The sequence below is a fragment of the Neofelis nebulosa genome, chromosome 10, assembly GCF_028018385.1.
Source record: "Neofelis nebulosa isolate mNeoNeb1 chromosome 10, mNeoNeb1.pri, whole genome shotgun sequence".
Lineage (NCBI taxonomy): Eukaryota > Metazoa > Chordata > Mammalia > Carnivora > Felidae > Neofelis > Neofelis nebulosa.
Window position 1 is genome coordinate 59,640,764 of NC_080791.1, and position 14,974 is coordinate 59,655,737.

The 14,974-nt window shown below is 44.8% G+C and overlaps 1 protein-coding gene across 6 annotated transcripts; it reads right to left on the reverse strand.

Annotated features, from left to right (window-relative positions):
* Nucleotides 1–273: 273 nt before the first annotated feature.
* On the reverse strand, nt 274–14,921 carry LRRC51 (leucine rich repeat containing 51). 6 transcript variants are annotated; one of them, XM_058687940.1, is made up of 6 exons: nt 8,185–8,763; nt 7,387–7,524; nt 2,463–2,668; nt 1,138–1,286; nt 697–870; nt 274–457 (listed from the first exon to the last, which is right to left on the reverse strand). In XM_058687940.1, the coding sequence occupies exons 2-5, from the start codon at nt 7,466–7,468 to the stop codon at nt 729–731; spliced, it is 579 nt and encodes a 192-aa protein (XP_058543923.1). In that variant the 5' UTR covers nt 7,469–7,524; nt 8,185–8,763; the 3' UTR covers nt 274–457; nt 697–728. The 6 variants fall into 6 exon arrangements, with proteins under 6 accessions (XP_058543923.1, XP_058543926.1, XP_058543925.1 ...); XM_058687943.1 differs by lacking the exon at nt 274–457 and adding an exon at nt 14,781–14,862 and having other exon boundaries at nt 659–870; nt 8,185–8,247; XM_058687942.1 differs by lacking the exon at nt 274–457 and adding an exon at nt 14,781–14,798 and having other exon boundaries at nt 659–870; nt 8,185–8,267.
* Between the last annotated feature and the right edge of the window lie 53 nt (nt 14,922–14,974).

The window sequence follows — 14,974 nt, forward strand, 5'->3', positions numbered from 1 at the left end:
GGATGTCTTCTAGGGGCATTAAGAGGAATCCAGGAGATAAGGGTTCAGGGTTCCCCGGTCTTAGCCAGAACTTGGCCTGGAATAACATCAGATTGGATAAGACCATGCTTGTCCTTTCTTGGTGATGGGAACACTGTCAAAACTGAACAGACTTGAATCTGAGGCAGCTCTCGCTGTTGGGGCCCTGCCTCAAATTCAGTGGAATTACCAACAAGCCCAGGGTTGGGGGATAAAGGCAGACCAAGAATACTTGATATAGAGCCAGCAAGCCAGTGTTTTCAAGCAGAAGATTCCCTTTATCAAATGAAATCTCAAGCAGAATCCCAACATGTAAGACAGAGCAGAAATACCCTGATCTGATCGAAGTGGGGGGTTCAAAGATCACAGCCTGTCGTCTTCTCTGAGGGATCTCCACAGAAACTTGGCACTCTGTGAAACAGCTCTAACCCCAGCATGTCTGAATTGAAGAGTAAAGAAAGGGCTCAGAGAGGTAAGTCTCCCAAGGACATACCAGTAAACCCAGGTCCCCCGTGTCCCAGGTGTTGCAACAGGCCTTTTCCTCCACTGCCTCCCTCTTTCAGCCAAATAACACTGGAGCTACTGACAAGTGCCTGAGTTGGAGGACGTTTTTACATGACACAGGTGACTTCACACCTGCTCAACTGCTCAGATCGTTTATTGTTAAACCAAACTGACCATCCTCTCAGGACTGCTGGGGCCTGAGAACCTCAGAGTGCATTCTGCTTGATCCGGACCTTCTTGGGCTTGATGTTCATGCGCTTCCACACTTCAGCTGTGGTGCGGTCTGCCTTGGTGACCCCGCTGAAGTCGAATGTGGTGATACGGGGCAGGGTGCACAGCACATATTGCCTGTGGGGAAGACTCAGGCTGGGGGCCAGCCCTGCACCAGAACCTCCTTCCCCCTCCACCAGTTGCCACTATCTCCCCTAATTGCAAGGAATGGAGGAACTTAAGTATAATTTGGGGGATGACAGAGTTTCTCCTAATAGGCAAGAAATGCCTAAAGGTCTCTACTCCTTTCCCTGTCCCAGCATGGCAGAATAATGGTGTTGGACTTCTTATCTTCCCACCTCCTTTCCCCCTCAGAGGAGCCCAGCCCAGGGGCAGGGCGCTCACCTATACCCCTTCTCTTCCTCTATGGGGTTCCCATGGAGTGTCAGGCTCCGGAGTCGAGGGAGGACAGCCAGCTTGTTCACTTCTCCCAGGCGCTGGATGCTGTTGCCATGGAGATAGAGGACACTGAGGTTGAAGAAAGTTGTCAGGACCTGTTGAGGGAAGGAAACCAAAAGCCAGAATGGACAGGGTCCTGGATCTGTGCTCAGGACTGGCTTGTGGGCAGAGAAGGAAGAGTTTGAGAAACAACTTGATTTCCAGTCTATGCCATTCCGCTGCAGCCACTGCAGACGACTCCAACCTACTTTTCATTTAGCTTTGAAGGGCTAACACACATTGACACAGAGCTATGATCTAAGGTGCAGGAGATATGATCCTGGTTCCTAGCATAGCCACTGACTTGCCAGGTGCCTGGGCTCTCCTGCCTCTCCTTGAGCCTTAGCTGGCCCTACACTGAAGGCCTTTTCAGCTTTAGTGATTTAAGATTCTTTCACAACAGGGGACAGGGGTACAGAACATCATGCTAGGTACAAAAGAGAAGCTTTCAAATAGTAGTTAAATTGGGATCTCTACACCTGGGGAATAGTTACGAAGTCATTCTCTAGCTGCTTTCCCTCTGATAGGGATCCTGGACAAGACAGGGCCAGTTCTATTTCTTTTTTTTTTTTTTTTTTTTTTTAACATTTATTTGTTTTTGAGACAGAGAGAGACAGAGCATGAGCAGGGGAGGGTCAGAGAGAGAGGGAGACACAGAATCCGAAACAGGCTCCAGGCTCTGAGCTGTCAGCCCAGAGCCCGATGCGGGGCTCGAACTCACGGACCGCGAGATCATGACCTGAGCCGAAGTCGGACGCCCAACCAACTGAGCCACCCAGGCACCCCCAGTTCTGTTTATTTCTTAAAATTTGAGTGTGAGTTCATGGAAGATCAGTGCTGCAGTCTAGCTATTTCTTCCACAAAATAACTCAGCACAAGGCACAGGGGGTGCCAGATAACAAGAGCTGTGATTTTAGTGCAGCCTGCTATGTTCCAGTTGTTTTTCATAATTCTCATTTAATCCTTACAAAACCTTTATGATGCTGGCATATGCTCTCCATTTTTTTCAGACAGGGATGCTGACATTTTGAAAGGTTGGCTGTCTTGCTCAAAATCACACAGTAAGATCTAGGATTTGAACCTACATCTCTCTGAGCCCACAGCCATGTACTTTGTACCGTACCACACTGCCTCATTACTTCTTTGATAATATGTGGGAAGTAGAGAAGCTGGGAGCTAGAAAAGGTGGGATCAGGCCCATCCTGACTGGACTCTCAGGGCTGGGTACTCACAGGGTCAATTGAAGTCAGGTCGTTGAAGGATAGATCAATCCAGGCCAAGTTCTCTGGATGCTCCAGAAGCAGTGAAACCACATGGCTGAAATCTTTCAGGTCATTGAGGACATTGTTGTTCAGCCACAGGGACTGGGTCAGTGACTTCCCTGACTTTGAGTGCCTTAGTGGTCGTAGCCCTGTTCTTGGCTCCTCGCTTGTCAGATCTGTGGGGACAAAGTAAGACTTGGGTTATCATCTTTGCTTTTCTGTCTTAGCATTGGGAAGGGACAGAGCTGGGTGGATTTACAGCCTAAGCTATAGCTGGAGGGGCTGGCAGGACCATAGCTCCATGCTTGAGTCTAGTATGACTCTACCAATGGTCAGTCCAGGACCCTGTCCCATAGACCCCAGGAATCCAAATAAGCTTAGACTGAGGGTCAAAGACTTCCCATCCCAAACTCTTGGTTTGGGTCACATGGTCCCCTCATGTCTATCATATCATTGGGTCCTTTGTGTACCACCCCTGTTTGAGGGGTTGAGGGAGGCAAAATCACTCTTAATTTTGTGGAAGTTAAGAACCCAGAATTGTCAGGCTTGAACCGAGATGACAGCACAAAATCTAGACTTATCCGCTGGTGGAGCCCATAGCATTCACTAAAGTACAACACATTCTGATGTCCTCTTTCTTGCGTTAATATTGAGCAACTGTGTATGTGCCAGATACTGGATATATAGCAGTAAACAAAATGAGAGATGGTCTATGCCAAACTCTGTATGAGTAACAGGGCAGGGATGAAGCAGTTGTTTGTGCCTTGGAGGAGCTCATACCAGCAAGATGAAAACAACATCAATGTTGTTGGCAATGTTGGCAATGTAACAGCAACAGAACTATGAAGTGGGGCTCCTAACATAATCTGGGAACTTAGGGAAGTTGAAACCTGCGATGGAACTCAGTGGATCAGGAGACATTAACCAAGTAAACGGTGGAAAGGGTGAGAACAGCATGACAGGAGAAGAGGCATGAGGTGTGGAACAGTGTGTATATATGGGCATGTGCTGCACAAGGTGGGCAAGGAGGAAAAAGACAAGGAGCTTTGAATGCCGGGCTGAGTGTTTTGGACTTTATCCTGTGGGCAATGGGAAGCCAGTGGAGGGTTTAAGCAAATGAGGTGATTCAAATCTTTCAATGTAGAAGATCTTTTTTTTTTAAGTTTATTTATTTTTGAGAGAGAGTGAACACATGCAAATGGGGAGGGGCAGAGAGAGAGAGAGAGAGAGAGAGAGGGAGAGGGAGAGAGAATCCCAAGGAGGCTCCACACTGTCAGTGGGAAGCCCAATGCAGGGCTTGAACCCAGGAACCGTAGATCATGACCTGAGCCAAAGTTGGATGCTTTACCAACTGAGCCACCCAGGAGCCCCTCATTCTTTATTTCTTTATTTATTTATTTATTTATTTATTTTTAATTTATTTATTTTGAGAGAGAGATACTATGTGAGATACTACTAAAGAGAGGGAGGGAGAGAGTGAGAATCCCAAGCAGACTCTGCATTGTCAGTGCACAGTCGGGTGTGGGGCTTGAACTCATGAACTGTAAGATAGGGATCCTAGATAAGATATTTTATTTCTTAAAATTTGAGCCTGAGTTCATGAAAAATCAGTGCTGTAGTTTAGCTACCTCTTCCACAAAAGAACTCAGTACAAGGCACAGATGGTGCCTGATAACAAGAGCTATGATTTTACTGAGCCGAAGTCAAGAGTCGGATGCTTAACTGAGCCACCCAGGTGCCCTACAAAAAGATCATTCTGAAGCTTTAGTGTGGAGTATGGATTAAAGGGAGTGGATGGGACTGAGGACCGATGTGGCTCTTTCAGTCATCCAGACAAGAGATGAAGTGGAACAGAAAATCAGCATGACTTGATGATTGATTGGATGTTAAGAGCAGAAGAATAATCAAGGGTAGTGCCCAGTTTCTTGTTTGTGTGAATGATAAGGAATTAGAAAGATAGAAACTGGGGTTGGAAGGCTTGGCCTTGGTGTGTGTCTGAGGTTCCTGTAGCACAAAAAGGTGGAGAAGCCAAGTAAGCAGCTGAATATGAAAGCCTGATGCTCAGGAAAGAGATGAGAATCATTAGCATAGAAGGTGTACAAGTTAGAGAAATAGATGAGATTCCACACGAGTGAGGGTAGAGAGAAGGGACAAGGAGGAAGGGGAGTCTATTAAATAGTTATGAATAATCGGAGGGAGAACCTCGAGAAGATAATTTTACAGATGTTTGGGGAATTCATAGTTTATAAGCGGGAATTTCGGGAGATAAGGTCTGAAAACTAATTTCGGCAACTCAGAAGCTCCTTGTGACCTTGGTGAGGACTATTTCAATGAAATGACGAGGGCCTGGGGACAGAAGCTAGATTGGACTGAGTTCAAGGGTGAAGGGACGGTTCAGGAAATCTAAGCAGGTAGTGTAAACAACACCCTCAGAAAGTTTGGTTAAGGAGGAGAGAGAACAGGGAACACAGTAATTTTACAATCCATCTGTATAGGCCCCCATTCACGTTTTGACAAATGAGGTCAAAGAAAGGACGGGCCCTGCCCAAATTCATGGTGGCAGAGCCAGAACCAGATACCAGCTATGGCTGAGGTGACTACATTTTTCCTGTTCTCCCTAAGCCCTTCATTACTTGTCAAAACCTGCCTAAGGGGAAGTAAGTATTTAGGGTTTGCTGAGCCTGGCCAGCTGTTGTCACTCCCCTCAACTCTCACTGGACATGCTTCCTCCCTTCCCATCCCCTCCTCCCAGTGTTAACTTCCTCTCCTCCTCTGCTGCACATCCAGCAGCATCCACCAGATGGCTCTCTGCCTTAATGCTGGAGTGAGCAGGAAGTTGGGGGGAGGTGGCAGAAGGGCACTGGAGCAGAGTGCTCCAGCTCATGAATAAACTCCTTATCCTGTCCCCTCCCTACCACCATATCCCAAGAACCCCCAATGAAATGACACAGCTGAATAAAAGGGTTAAAATAAACCCATATGGATTAGCATCCAGTCTGATGAGGCAGCAGCTTGAGGAATGCCACCAAGCATGGGCTGATCTCTAGCTCAGAATTAGCCACTAGCAGGACTGTGCTGCCTAAAACGTGAGGCTCCTATTGGGGCTGCTGGTATCAAGGGTGGAATGGGGTATCCCGCTGCTACATACTTCTGTTCCCTTAGACTCCACCAGGGTAGTGCACTGCTTGAGGATCTGTTGAAGCTGCCTTGTTCAGAGTAGGCCAAGGCAGGTCTGGAAAACAGATCACAAATATCAGTGCCCAAAGAACTGTGGAGTGTTCAGCCCCAGGAAGACTGGGGAAAATGTGATCCTGTCTTCATATCTCTGAAAGATTGCTGTGCAACTTTTCCACGTGTCCCTAGAGGGTGGGAGCTAGTTTGATGATAACTTCTTTGCATCATTCCTCACCTCATAATGGGAGGGGTTGGTAAGTGGGTGTCATAGGGGACTCCCTTACCACTGTAGGTTCACGAGCGAGCAGAAGTTAGAGGACTTGGGTTGGATGTGGTCTAAAGTCCCTGCCATTTCAGAGTCTATAATCCATCTATCGATTACTTCAAGCAAATAGTTTATCAAGTACTCCTAAACTCTTTCCACAAGTTCTGTGGAACCAGAGGGCCTTTGGGGCTTGGATGCACCTGTCTTTTTCTCCTCCTTACAACACACAGCAAGGAGCACAATGCCTGGCATGTGTGTATACACATGTGCTTAATAAATAGGTGCTCAGTAAATATTAGTGATTCAATGAAAGGGCATCTGTACAGATCATGGTTTGTGCTGTGTGGTTATTCTTGGTTGTAGTAGATTGTCCCCTTATTCTGAGGGTTCCGTAGAGGACAAAGCTATTCCCCACTCAGCTATTCCCTTATTTGTCACCTCAGCTATCTTGTACATGACCATTACAGCTCAAACCCTTGTGAAACACAGACTATATCAATTAAGAGTGATACAGTGCCCAATAAAGATCATGGTAGGTGAGTGTATGTCCATGACAGAACATGAGTTACCACTGTGGCTGGTGGGAGCCCAGTAGTGCCCTAAACACAAGCCAAGGCTAGTACCTCCTGGATAACTATTTGCCTTTTTTCTGAGGTTAAAATTAGTCACCAATTGCCTATGTGAGAAAACCAAAGCCAGATACTGGGGCTAGGATATGTGGGTGCCAGCATGTATTCTGTGAGGGCAGATGGCAAAGTCTAGGGACAGCAGAATTCCCTTGGGAAGAAGCATATTCTCCTGAGAATATGATTCTCTCTCTCTCTCTCTCTCTCTCTCTCTCTCTCTCTCTCTCTCTCTCTCTTTCTCTCTCTGTCTCTCTCTCTCTTTCTGTCCCTTCCTGAAGAGTATGAGCCACCTATTTACAAGGACATTGAATAACAAAATGGGAATGAGCATGGGCAGTGCTGAAACCTGAAATAAGTGTGGGTGATGATTGAATAAACTTGGATATGACTGGAATGAATATAAGATATTTGTCAATAAATATTTAAACTGGAAACATGCCCATTGTTAATAACGAGACCTTGCATGTTTTACCAGTGATCAGAATAGGCTTGTGTCCTTAGAGGAGAGAGGGTTCTGCTTGTGTTTTCATTAGTCTTTTCGTCTCTTCAGGTAAAAACAGGAGAATAAAACCATTGGCTGATAGACTGGTTTCCCAATTTTCTTCCACCTGACTTTACTGTTGTAGGCTGGCTTCTTTCAAAGAGGATCAATTATCCCTCCCACTCCTACCACCTCTTCCTACCACCTCCCTACCCCTACTCCTCCCCAAAACAACAAAATTGCAAGCATACAGGAATTTAGGCTTTTAAGTAGAAGACTGGTTTCTCCCTGGGGACCATACCCAGCCTGTTGCTATGGTGAGTGGAGTGCTGTACTCTGTGGGCTGACCTTGGATCATATGGATGCTTCGGAAGGAGTAGTCAAGAGGGGGCTCTTGCACTGAAGTGTTCATATAGTCCTCTTTGCTCATAGCTCAGGCCATCGTTTGTCAGGTGTAAGCACTGGCCCTGGGAGTCCGGGTTCAGCCTGGGAGGACAGAGAAGGACGGGTGTTGCAGGTACAAGGGGCATAGGCCTTCTGGTATCCCCATAGTCTTCCACCCTTCCTTTCTATCCTCTACCACTCAAGGCTTGCCTGGCTGCATTTCTATTTTAAGATATTAAGCATGGTTCCTTGCATTTGTAGGGCACCTTCCTACTTCTCAGAGAACTTTTACATCCCTTAGAGCTCATTGATAATTGTAACACCCATTTCTCTTTCTACACAAAGAAACTGAGACCCCAGGATGAAAGCACTTGCCGAAAGTTAAGCCAATGAGTCAGTGTGGACTGCAATCATAGCCTCCTGCATCCTACTCTGAGCCCCGCTTTGTGCTACTCCATAGTAGTTACCATGGAGGCTGTCTTGGTACCTACACTTTGGTGACATCAACTGGGCTATTCTATTGCTTAACAAACTCCTGAGCACCTGCATTGGATCAGGTGTCTGACAGCTCTTTGCAATCTGACCAGCTGGGGACTTGTTACCTCTGCTCAGCTTGTCTGTCAGCCCCATTTCCTTTCCATAGACCCTATGTCTGTCAGCCCCATTTCCTTTCAATAGACTCTATTTTCAGCCACATCCCGAATACAGTCATATGTATATAAACACATACACATAAAACCAGAGTCTACTTCAGTCACTCACCTGTCACTGATGCCTGAAACTCCACCATTAGGGATTCATTCCTTTGGGTTCAGGGATTGTTCCCTGTTAAAATGGAAATACCCCTTGAGAGGGGTGAACACAGTGTTATCAGTCATTTACAATGTGGTGTGAATTGTTTTATTAGATCCTTTCCAATTCCAATGAACTCAGAGAAATTTTCAAGAGACTGGAGAGAGCCATGAGAATACTACTCACCTGGGAAGAAGAGAGCTGAACACACTTTACACCAAGGGGGTTTGAATGTGACACATACAAACAAAAGACAAATAGACCAACAAGTGCACGTCCCAGTCAGCCTCCCCTTCCTCATTGCTTCCACTGCCATCATTGCCTTTGCAGTTACTATACTTCATCTGCTTTCCAGAAGGATTTGAGGTAGTTTACAACAATACATGCATAAAACGGGATGATTTACGGAACAGAGCTGTTCAACTGAAATATAATGAACACTGCAAATGCAGGCCACATACATAATTTTTTTCAAGTGTATAGTTTAAAATTTTCTAGTAGCCATGAAAAGTCAAGAGAAACAGATGAAGCTTATTTAATCCAATATATCCAAAATATTCAACATATAATTGATATTAATAATTGAGACATTTTACACTTAACATAGCACATCCTGGTGTGGACATGCTACCTGTCAAGTGCTCAACAGCCACGGATGACTAGTGGCAAATGGAAACATGGAAGAGAAAGGTTAGAAGGCAAATTAAAGAAGAAAGGAGAGAGATGTATCTAACAATTAGGAAACGGCCTATGTTATCTCTGAAATTCCTGGCAGCCAAAGTAAAAAGGGAAACCTTAGGATATGGAGTTATCATTTGATTCAAAGAAGCAAACAGGTTTTACGCAGAAAATGAAATCTGTGCATTCTCTTAAAATGAAATTTCCCTTAAAAACCATGGACTTGATAGCTTATAATTCAACTTAATACAGTTCAAGTAAATTCCTTTTTTTGGTGATTTCACATGTGTAGAAGAATGGAAACTGAATGATGTCTTCCTCTCAAAAAGCAGCAGTCTCAACTGAGCTTCGTGGAAGTGCCACCTTGAGTCACTTCACAGCTGAATTCTCTTGTTAAATTGGAACTGGCCTGGTGGGCACAGACTGTTGATTAGGGAGACCAGAATCTTTTAGGTATCAAATCAACAGACAGACAGCAAAGAACACATGTTTTTCCAGACACAGGAACCTGGCTTGTGTTCTCACTGAGACAGAGAAGCCCATTCCACTTGAGCACCTACAACAGGTTCAATGCCTTTGAGAGATTGGATAATTTTCTCAAAGTCCTGGGTTGGGACCCCAGAGTTCTGCACTACTGGACGTGGATTTTAGCTTAGAATATTTAAGGGCAGAATTTTGTCATTAGTTTCCTTGACCCATTGAGAACCTCACTCAGAATTTTGTGTTGCACCAGCTCCTGATGCATTTTTCTGGATGCGTTAGTATTAAACATGGGGCCCCAAGTAGTTAGGTAAATTGCCAGGTGGAGAGGGTTATTACTCTTCTCCATTTAAATAGTAGCCCAGGCTGTGAGCTGGCACTAAATTTTGTTCATCATCTGACACAGAACCTGGCTTACAACAGGCGCTCGAGAAATATTTGTGGGAGGAATGAATGAGAAACTGCCAAATACAAGGATTTCTGTTTTGGGAGTGTTGATGCTAAGCTGTTCTTTCTAACAATTGGCTCCCAGGTTCAGCTATTTCAGTCCACACCTCATTCACAGTAAGAAACTCGATTCAATTCTGCCAACATTTGTGGAATGGCTGCTGCCCTGTACCTGACCAGAAGGAATGAAGCCAAGATAGTAAATAACAGAACCCTGTCTGTCATGGGCACAGAAAAGCCTGCTAGGATTCCATCGATTGTGGCAAACCAGCCCACATCAAGTTCTAAGAAATAGCTGCCTATTTAGTGAATGTTAATCATGTTTCAGTTCCCAAGCCTAGTGTACCCTCTGATGAAGCCTGTCTTTCCAGAAAAAAATTGATCAATGTCTCCTATAGATTGATTCCCTTGATTGTTCCTATTCATGGTCTTCCTTGTATCTGTCCTTTTTGCCCTGTAACTCTGTAGTTCTATCCACTTTCATGCTGGGCTCAGCCATATGACTTGCCTTGACCAATGGGATGTTGGTAGATATGAAACTAACAGAAGCTTAAAGAGAGGGCATGCCCTCTTTCTCTTTACCTGTGCCAAGAGAAAATGGCTAGCCTACTGGAGGGATGTGAGAAACGTGCAGGTGAGATACATGCAGAGAGCTAGTGTTCCCACCTGAGGCTATCCTAGACTAGCCAATAGCCAGCTTATACCAAGTCAAGTTCAGGATAGTCACACAACCCACAGGTGCCTGCAGACACATTAATGAGCTGAGCCAAGACCAGAAGAAACATAGCTGACTGAAAGACTTGGAAGCAATAATAAATGTGTATTGTTTTAAGCTATATGTTTTAAAGTATGGTTTTGGATAGTTTGCTATACAGCAATAGCTAACTGATACATACCTGTATTATACTTTGAACAAAATTTTATCGCAGCCTGTTTCCTCATCTGTAAAATGGAGACAAACCTATTTTGAGTGCTGTTTTATGTCCTGCAGCAGGTGCTTAATACATTGAAGCAGTTGTATTCTCTGTACATTTCTTTATAAACTACTTCCTATTCCTTCCTTGTAAGCTCAAGGGCAGGGACAGAAATCAGACTTCTTTCTCTCTTCCCACCATTACTCTGCGCTGAGCCTAGCAAAGAATGGGTATTCACTAAAGGCTTGATGAACAAATGGATAATGGAAAAATGAAGGAAGAAATGAATTGCGTCTTCAGGTGTCACATGGTAAATCTGGCTGCTGGGTAGGTATACCCAAACTGACAAAAACCTGAGGCTGCCTTGCTCACTTCAGTGGCTGCGTTTTTGGAGTCTGTCTTTCCCAGCTGCTATTCTGCCTCATAACCAGTCAGATCACAGTGCCTTCCTCATTTATCCAGGTTAACTTAACAAATGACAGTTTTAGAGGAATACTTGTCTTGTTTTGGAATTTTTCTCTTCCAAACTAGAAATATCTTTTATCTTTAATTTTAAAAGTTAACATGATAGCTGAATAAAGTCAAACAACATAGAGAAGTACATCAAGTAGAAACTAAAAGTCTATGATTTGATGCATACTGATTTGATGCATACTCATTTTATACTGAAATATGGTTGTCCTTGTAGTGTTAGCTAACAATGTATTTTTTTCTCTTTAAATTATTGTAGACTCTGGGTGCCTGGGTGGCTCAGTCTGTTAAGCATCTAACTCTTGGTTCCAGCTCAAGTCATGATCTCATGCTTCATGAAATTGAGTCCTGCATTGGGCTCTGCACTGACAGCGTGGAGCCTACTTGGGATATTCTCTCTCTCTCTCTCTCTCTCTCTCTATCTCTCTCTCCCCCCCACTCTCTCTCTTTCAAAATAAATAAGCTTAAAAAATGTTGTAGACTCTCACCCTTTTAATAACTGTAGAGTATTTCACAGAATTTGTGTGTATCCTACTTTATTTACTTAATTTAACTTTAACCAATCCTAGGTTGATGGAAATTTGTTTTCAGTTTCTGGAAATTACAACAATTGGAGTTTGATTTGTTGATAGCCTATTCCTTCCCTCTCAGGTAAGTAGCAATACAATGGCATAAGAAGCTTTGGGAATAATCAGATGAGATCTGATAAGAGACTAAATGGCCTGGCCTAGAGAGGGTTTCTGGTCATGGACTACAGGTGGAAGAAAAGTCAAAGAATGGCATGAAAAGTCTACCACATACTCTAGTGGGAGGTTATACTTCCAGGTGCCATAGGGAAGTCCAAGATTCAACCTAGCTCCTGCCTACCTCTCTACTGCCATCGCTTCTCCTCTTCTCTAATTCTGCAGCCCAGCTAATACACCTACTTGAATTAAGTTCCTTGCACCTGCCACTGGGTTGCCACACATCTACCTTCCTCTGCTTGGAATACAGTTTCTCTCTCCTTTTGCCTTGCTACTTCTTTATGGCTCAGTTCAGGTATCACCTTTTGAGCCTGTATATACGCCCCAATCTGGATGTGGAACTTCTCTTCTGGACTCGTATACTTACTGCCATGGTAGCACTCCTAAGATTATCTGTTTACCATCTGTATGTCCATAAACTCCACCAGGGCAGGAACCATATTTTTCTCATGTGCCAAAGTGGTGGCAAGTAGTAGGTGCTTAATCAGTACATAAAAATCATAACAACCATGGGTCGCCTGGGTGGCTTAGTCGGTTAAGCATCTGGCTCTTGATTTTGGGTCAGGACATGATCTCACAGTTCATGGGTTTGCACCCCTCATAGGGCTCTGCACTGATAGCATGAAGCCTGCTTGGAATTCTTTCTCTCCCTCTCTCTCTCTGTCCCTCCCCTGTGCACGGATGTGCGCTCTCTCTAAATAATAAACACTTAAAAAAATTGCAGGGCACCTGGGTGGCTCAGTTGGTTAAGCATCTGACTTCATCTCAGGTCATGATCTCATGGTCTGTTAGTTTGAGCTTCACATCAGGCTCTCTGCTGTCAGCACAGAGCCCATTTCAGATCCTCTGTTTCTTCCCTTCTCTGCCCCTCCTCCACTCATTCTCTCTCTTCTCTCAAAAACAAGCATTTAAAAAAATTAAAAAAATGCAACAGTAATAATACTATAACGGAGAGGGACATGAGCTTGTATAATTGAAGGATTTGACCCTGGTCTGAGCAGTCAGAGAAGACCTTCCAAAGAAGTGATTGAGAAAACTGAAGGATAAGTATAAATTATAGCAGGGAGAAAAGATGAACATTCCAGGCAGAAAAAACAGCATGTGCAAAAGCTCTATGGTGAAAGATTACCTGGAAATCAACGTTGAAGACCTCAAAGAATGCTATATAACTAGAGAGGAGAAAGGGAAGGATATATATTAGACTGGGGGCTGGAGAGGTAGACAGGAGCCTGGCTGAGATGTTGCTTGATGCTAAGACCAATAGGAAGGCACAGGTATATTTTTAAATGGGGCTGGGGGGAGTGAACAAAATCACATTTGTGGTTTGAAGGACTACTCTGGCTGCAGCATGCAAAATGGCTGGGAAGGAAGGCAGGAAGGATGTGATGGTAGCTAGGACCAGAGAGAAGTCCTATTTAAGAAGTAAAGCTGACAGAACTTTGAGATGGATGTGAAATAGAAGTTGTATTAAGGATAACTCTTGGGTTTTTGGCTTCCATAATGTTGGACAGAGGTGAGAACATGGTAAGAAATCCAGGCTTGGAGTACATAGAGATGATCAGTTGCAGATGTGTTGAGTTTGGATTGTCTGTGAGATACACGAAGATGTTGGAAGAAGCAATTGGCTAGACAGACCTGGAGCTTAGAGATGAGTGCTGGGCTGGGGGCACATACTTGTGTACATCTGTGTACAGGTGGTGAATGAGGTGGATTAGAATACCAAAGAGAATACGGCAGTGTGAAGTGGGCCTAGAACCAAGCCTGGAGGGACTGTAAGATAGTAAGTGGACCAGCCACCTAGAAGCCAGCTATTCATGGCAGCATCAGATGTGGATGTTGCATTAGCCAGATAATTTCCTGTTTAGTTTTGTTAAATCTGTTTGATTCCCATTGTCTTCCATCTTTCTAGTTCCTTTTCCCCATTTAAGCTCTCAAGGAAGATTTGGACTCATTCTGCCTGAAGTGTAAATACCCCAATGTAGGCCATAAAGGCTTCTTTTCTCTGAGGTAGTTCAATCTACTCCAGCTGGAAGTTGGAGAACTGGGGATCTATCTAGTCTTAGCTGTCACTGACTTGTGTGGCCTCAGGCAAGTTACTGCTCCTCTTTGGGTTTCAGTTTTCCAATCTGTAAAATGGGAATAAATATCCTTGACTCACAAAATTCAAAAGAGACTGGATGTGAAAGTGCTGGTAAGTTGCCGAAGGTAATCCATCATGAAGACTGTAAAAGGAATGAAACTCTAACAGTAGAGCTCCGAGAAACAGACCATAGTGGAGGTAAAGAGAGAAGAGATAATTTAGGGACAGAACCCCCCCCCCCCCCCCCATGACTGTGTGTGGGAAGATGCTGCTGACTCAGAAGGAGGCTGTATTCTAGGATTTTCCTGCCCGTAAGGAAAGAGACACTTCAAGCCTCATACAGCTCCAGTATTAGGGCCTGTAGTTTACTCATGTCCTGAAGAGGTCTCAGTTCATCAAAGGAAAAATCAACCCATTTTCTGAGGGCGTTTCAGATCTCCCAGTGTCAGGGATTTGAAGCATTCGTATTGGGGAGCGGGGACCCAGGTTTGTGATGGGGGATGTTCTTAAGCGCCCCCAAATCTGTAAATCTGTATGGGTATGTATCTCGGCGCCCTTTCCTCCCCTCCCCGCTCCAGTCTATTCCATATGGACGTTGTGTCTTGTTTGTTGTTAAAGGGGTAAAGGGTGTGTGCGGGGGTATCTCAGGTCCCCGAGAAAGGAAATTCCTTAATCTTTCTGTGTGTTCCTCTCCTCTCTATAGAGAGCGAATTGTTCCTTTGAGTGAATTTCCTGTTTTCCCGCCCGACTCACCCGCCGTTGCTTTCCCTCCAGCTCGGCGTCCCACTACCCCTTGCTTACTCAGCCCAACTCTATAGTAACTACCTTCGCCACCGCGACTCGGCTAAGCGCCGAAAGTGCTGCCTGATGCCTACCGGGAGTTGTAGTTCGCCGGGGGGCGGGCCTCCGAAGCCGCGGGCGGTGCTGGGATTTGTGGTTTTCTTTGC

What these genes read in the sequence shown, in the direction of transcription:
- LRRC51 (XM_058687940.1), bottom strand. Translation starts at nt 7,468, where the DNA reads ATGAGCAAAGAGGACTATATGAACACTTCAGTGCAAGAGCCCCCTCTT. An exon ending in ACCTGACTTCAATTGACCCT is followed by an intron (nt 1,287 to 2,462) that starts GTGAGTACCCAG and finishes TTCCCTCAACAG; the next exon opens with GTCCTGACAACTTTCTTCAA. An exon ending in GAGGAAGAGAAGGGGTATAG is followed by an intron (nt 871 to 1,137) that starts GTGAGCGCCCTG and finishes TCTTCCCCACAG; the next exon opens with GCAATATGTGCTGTGCACCC.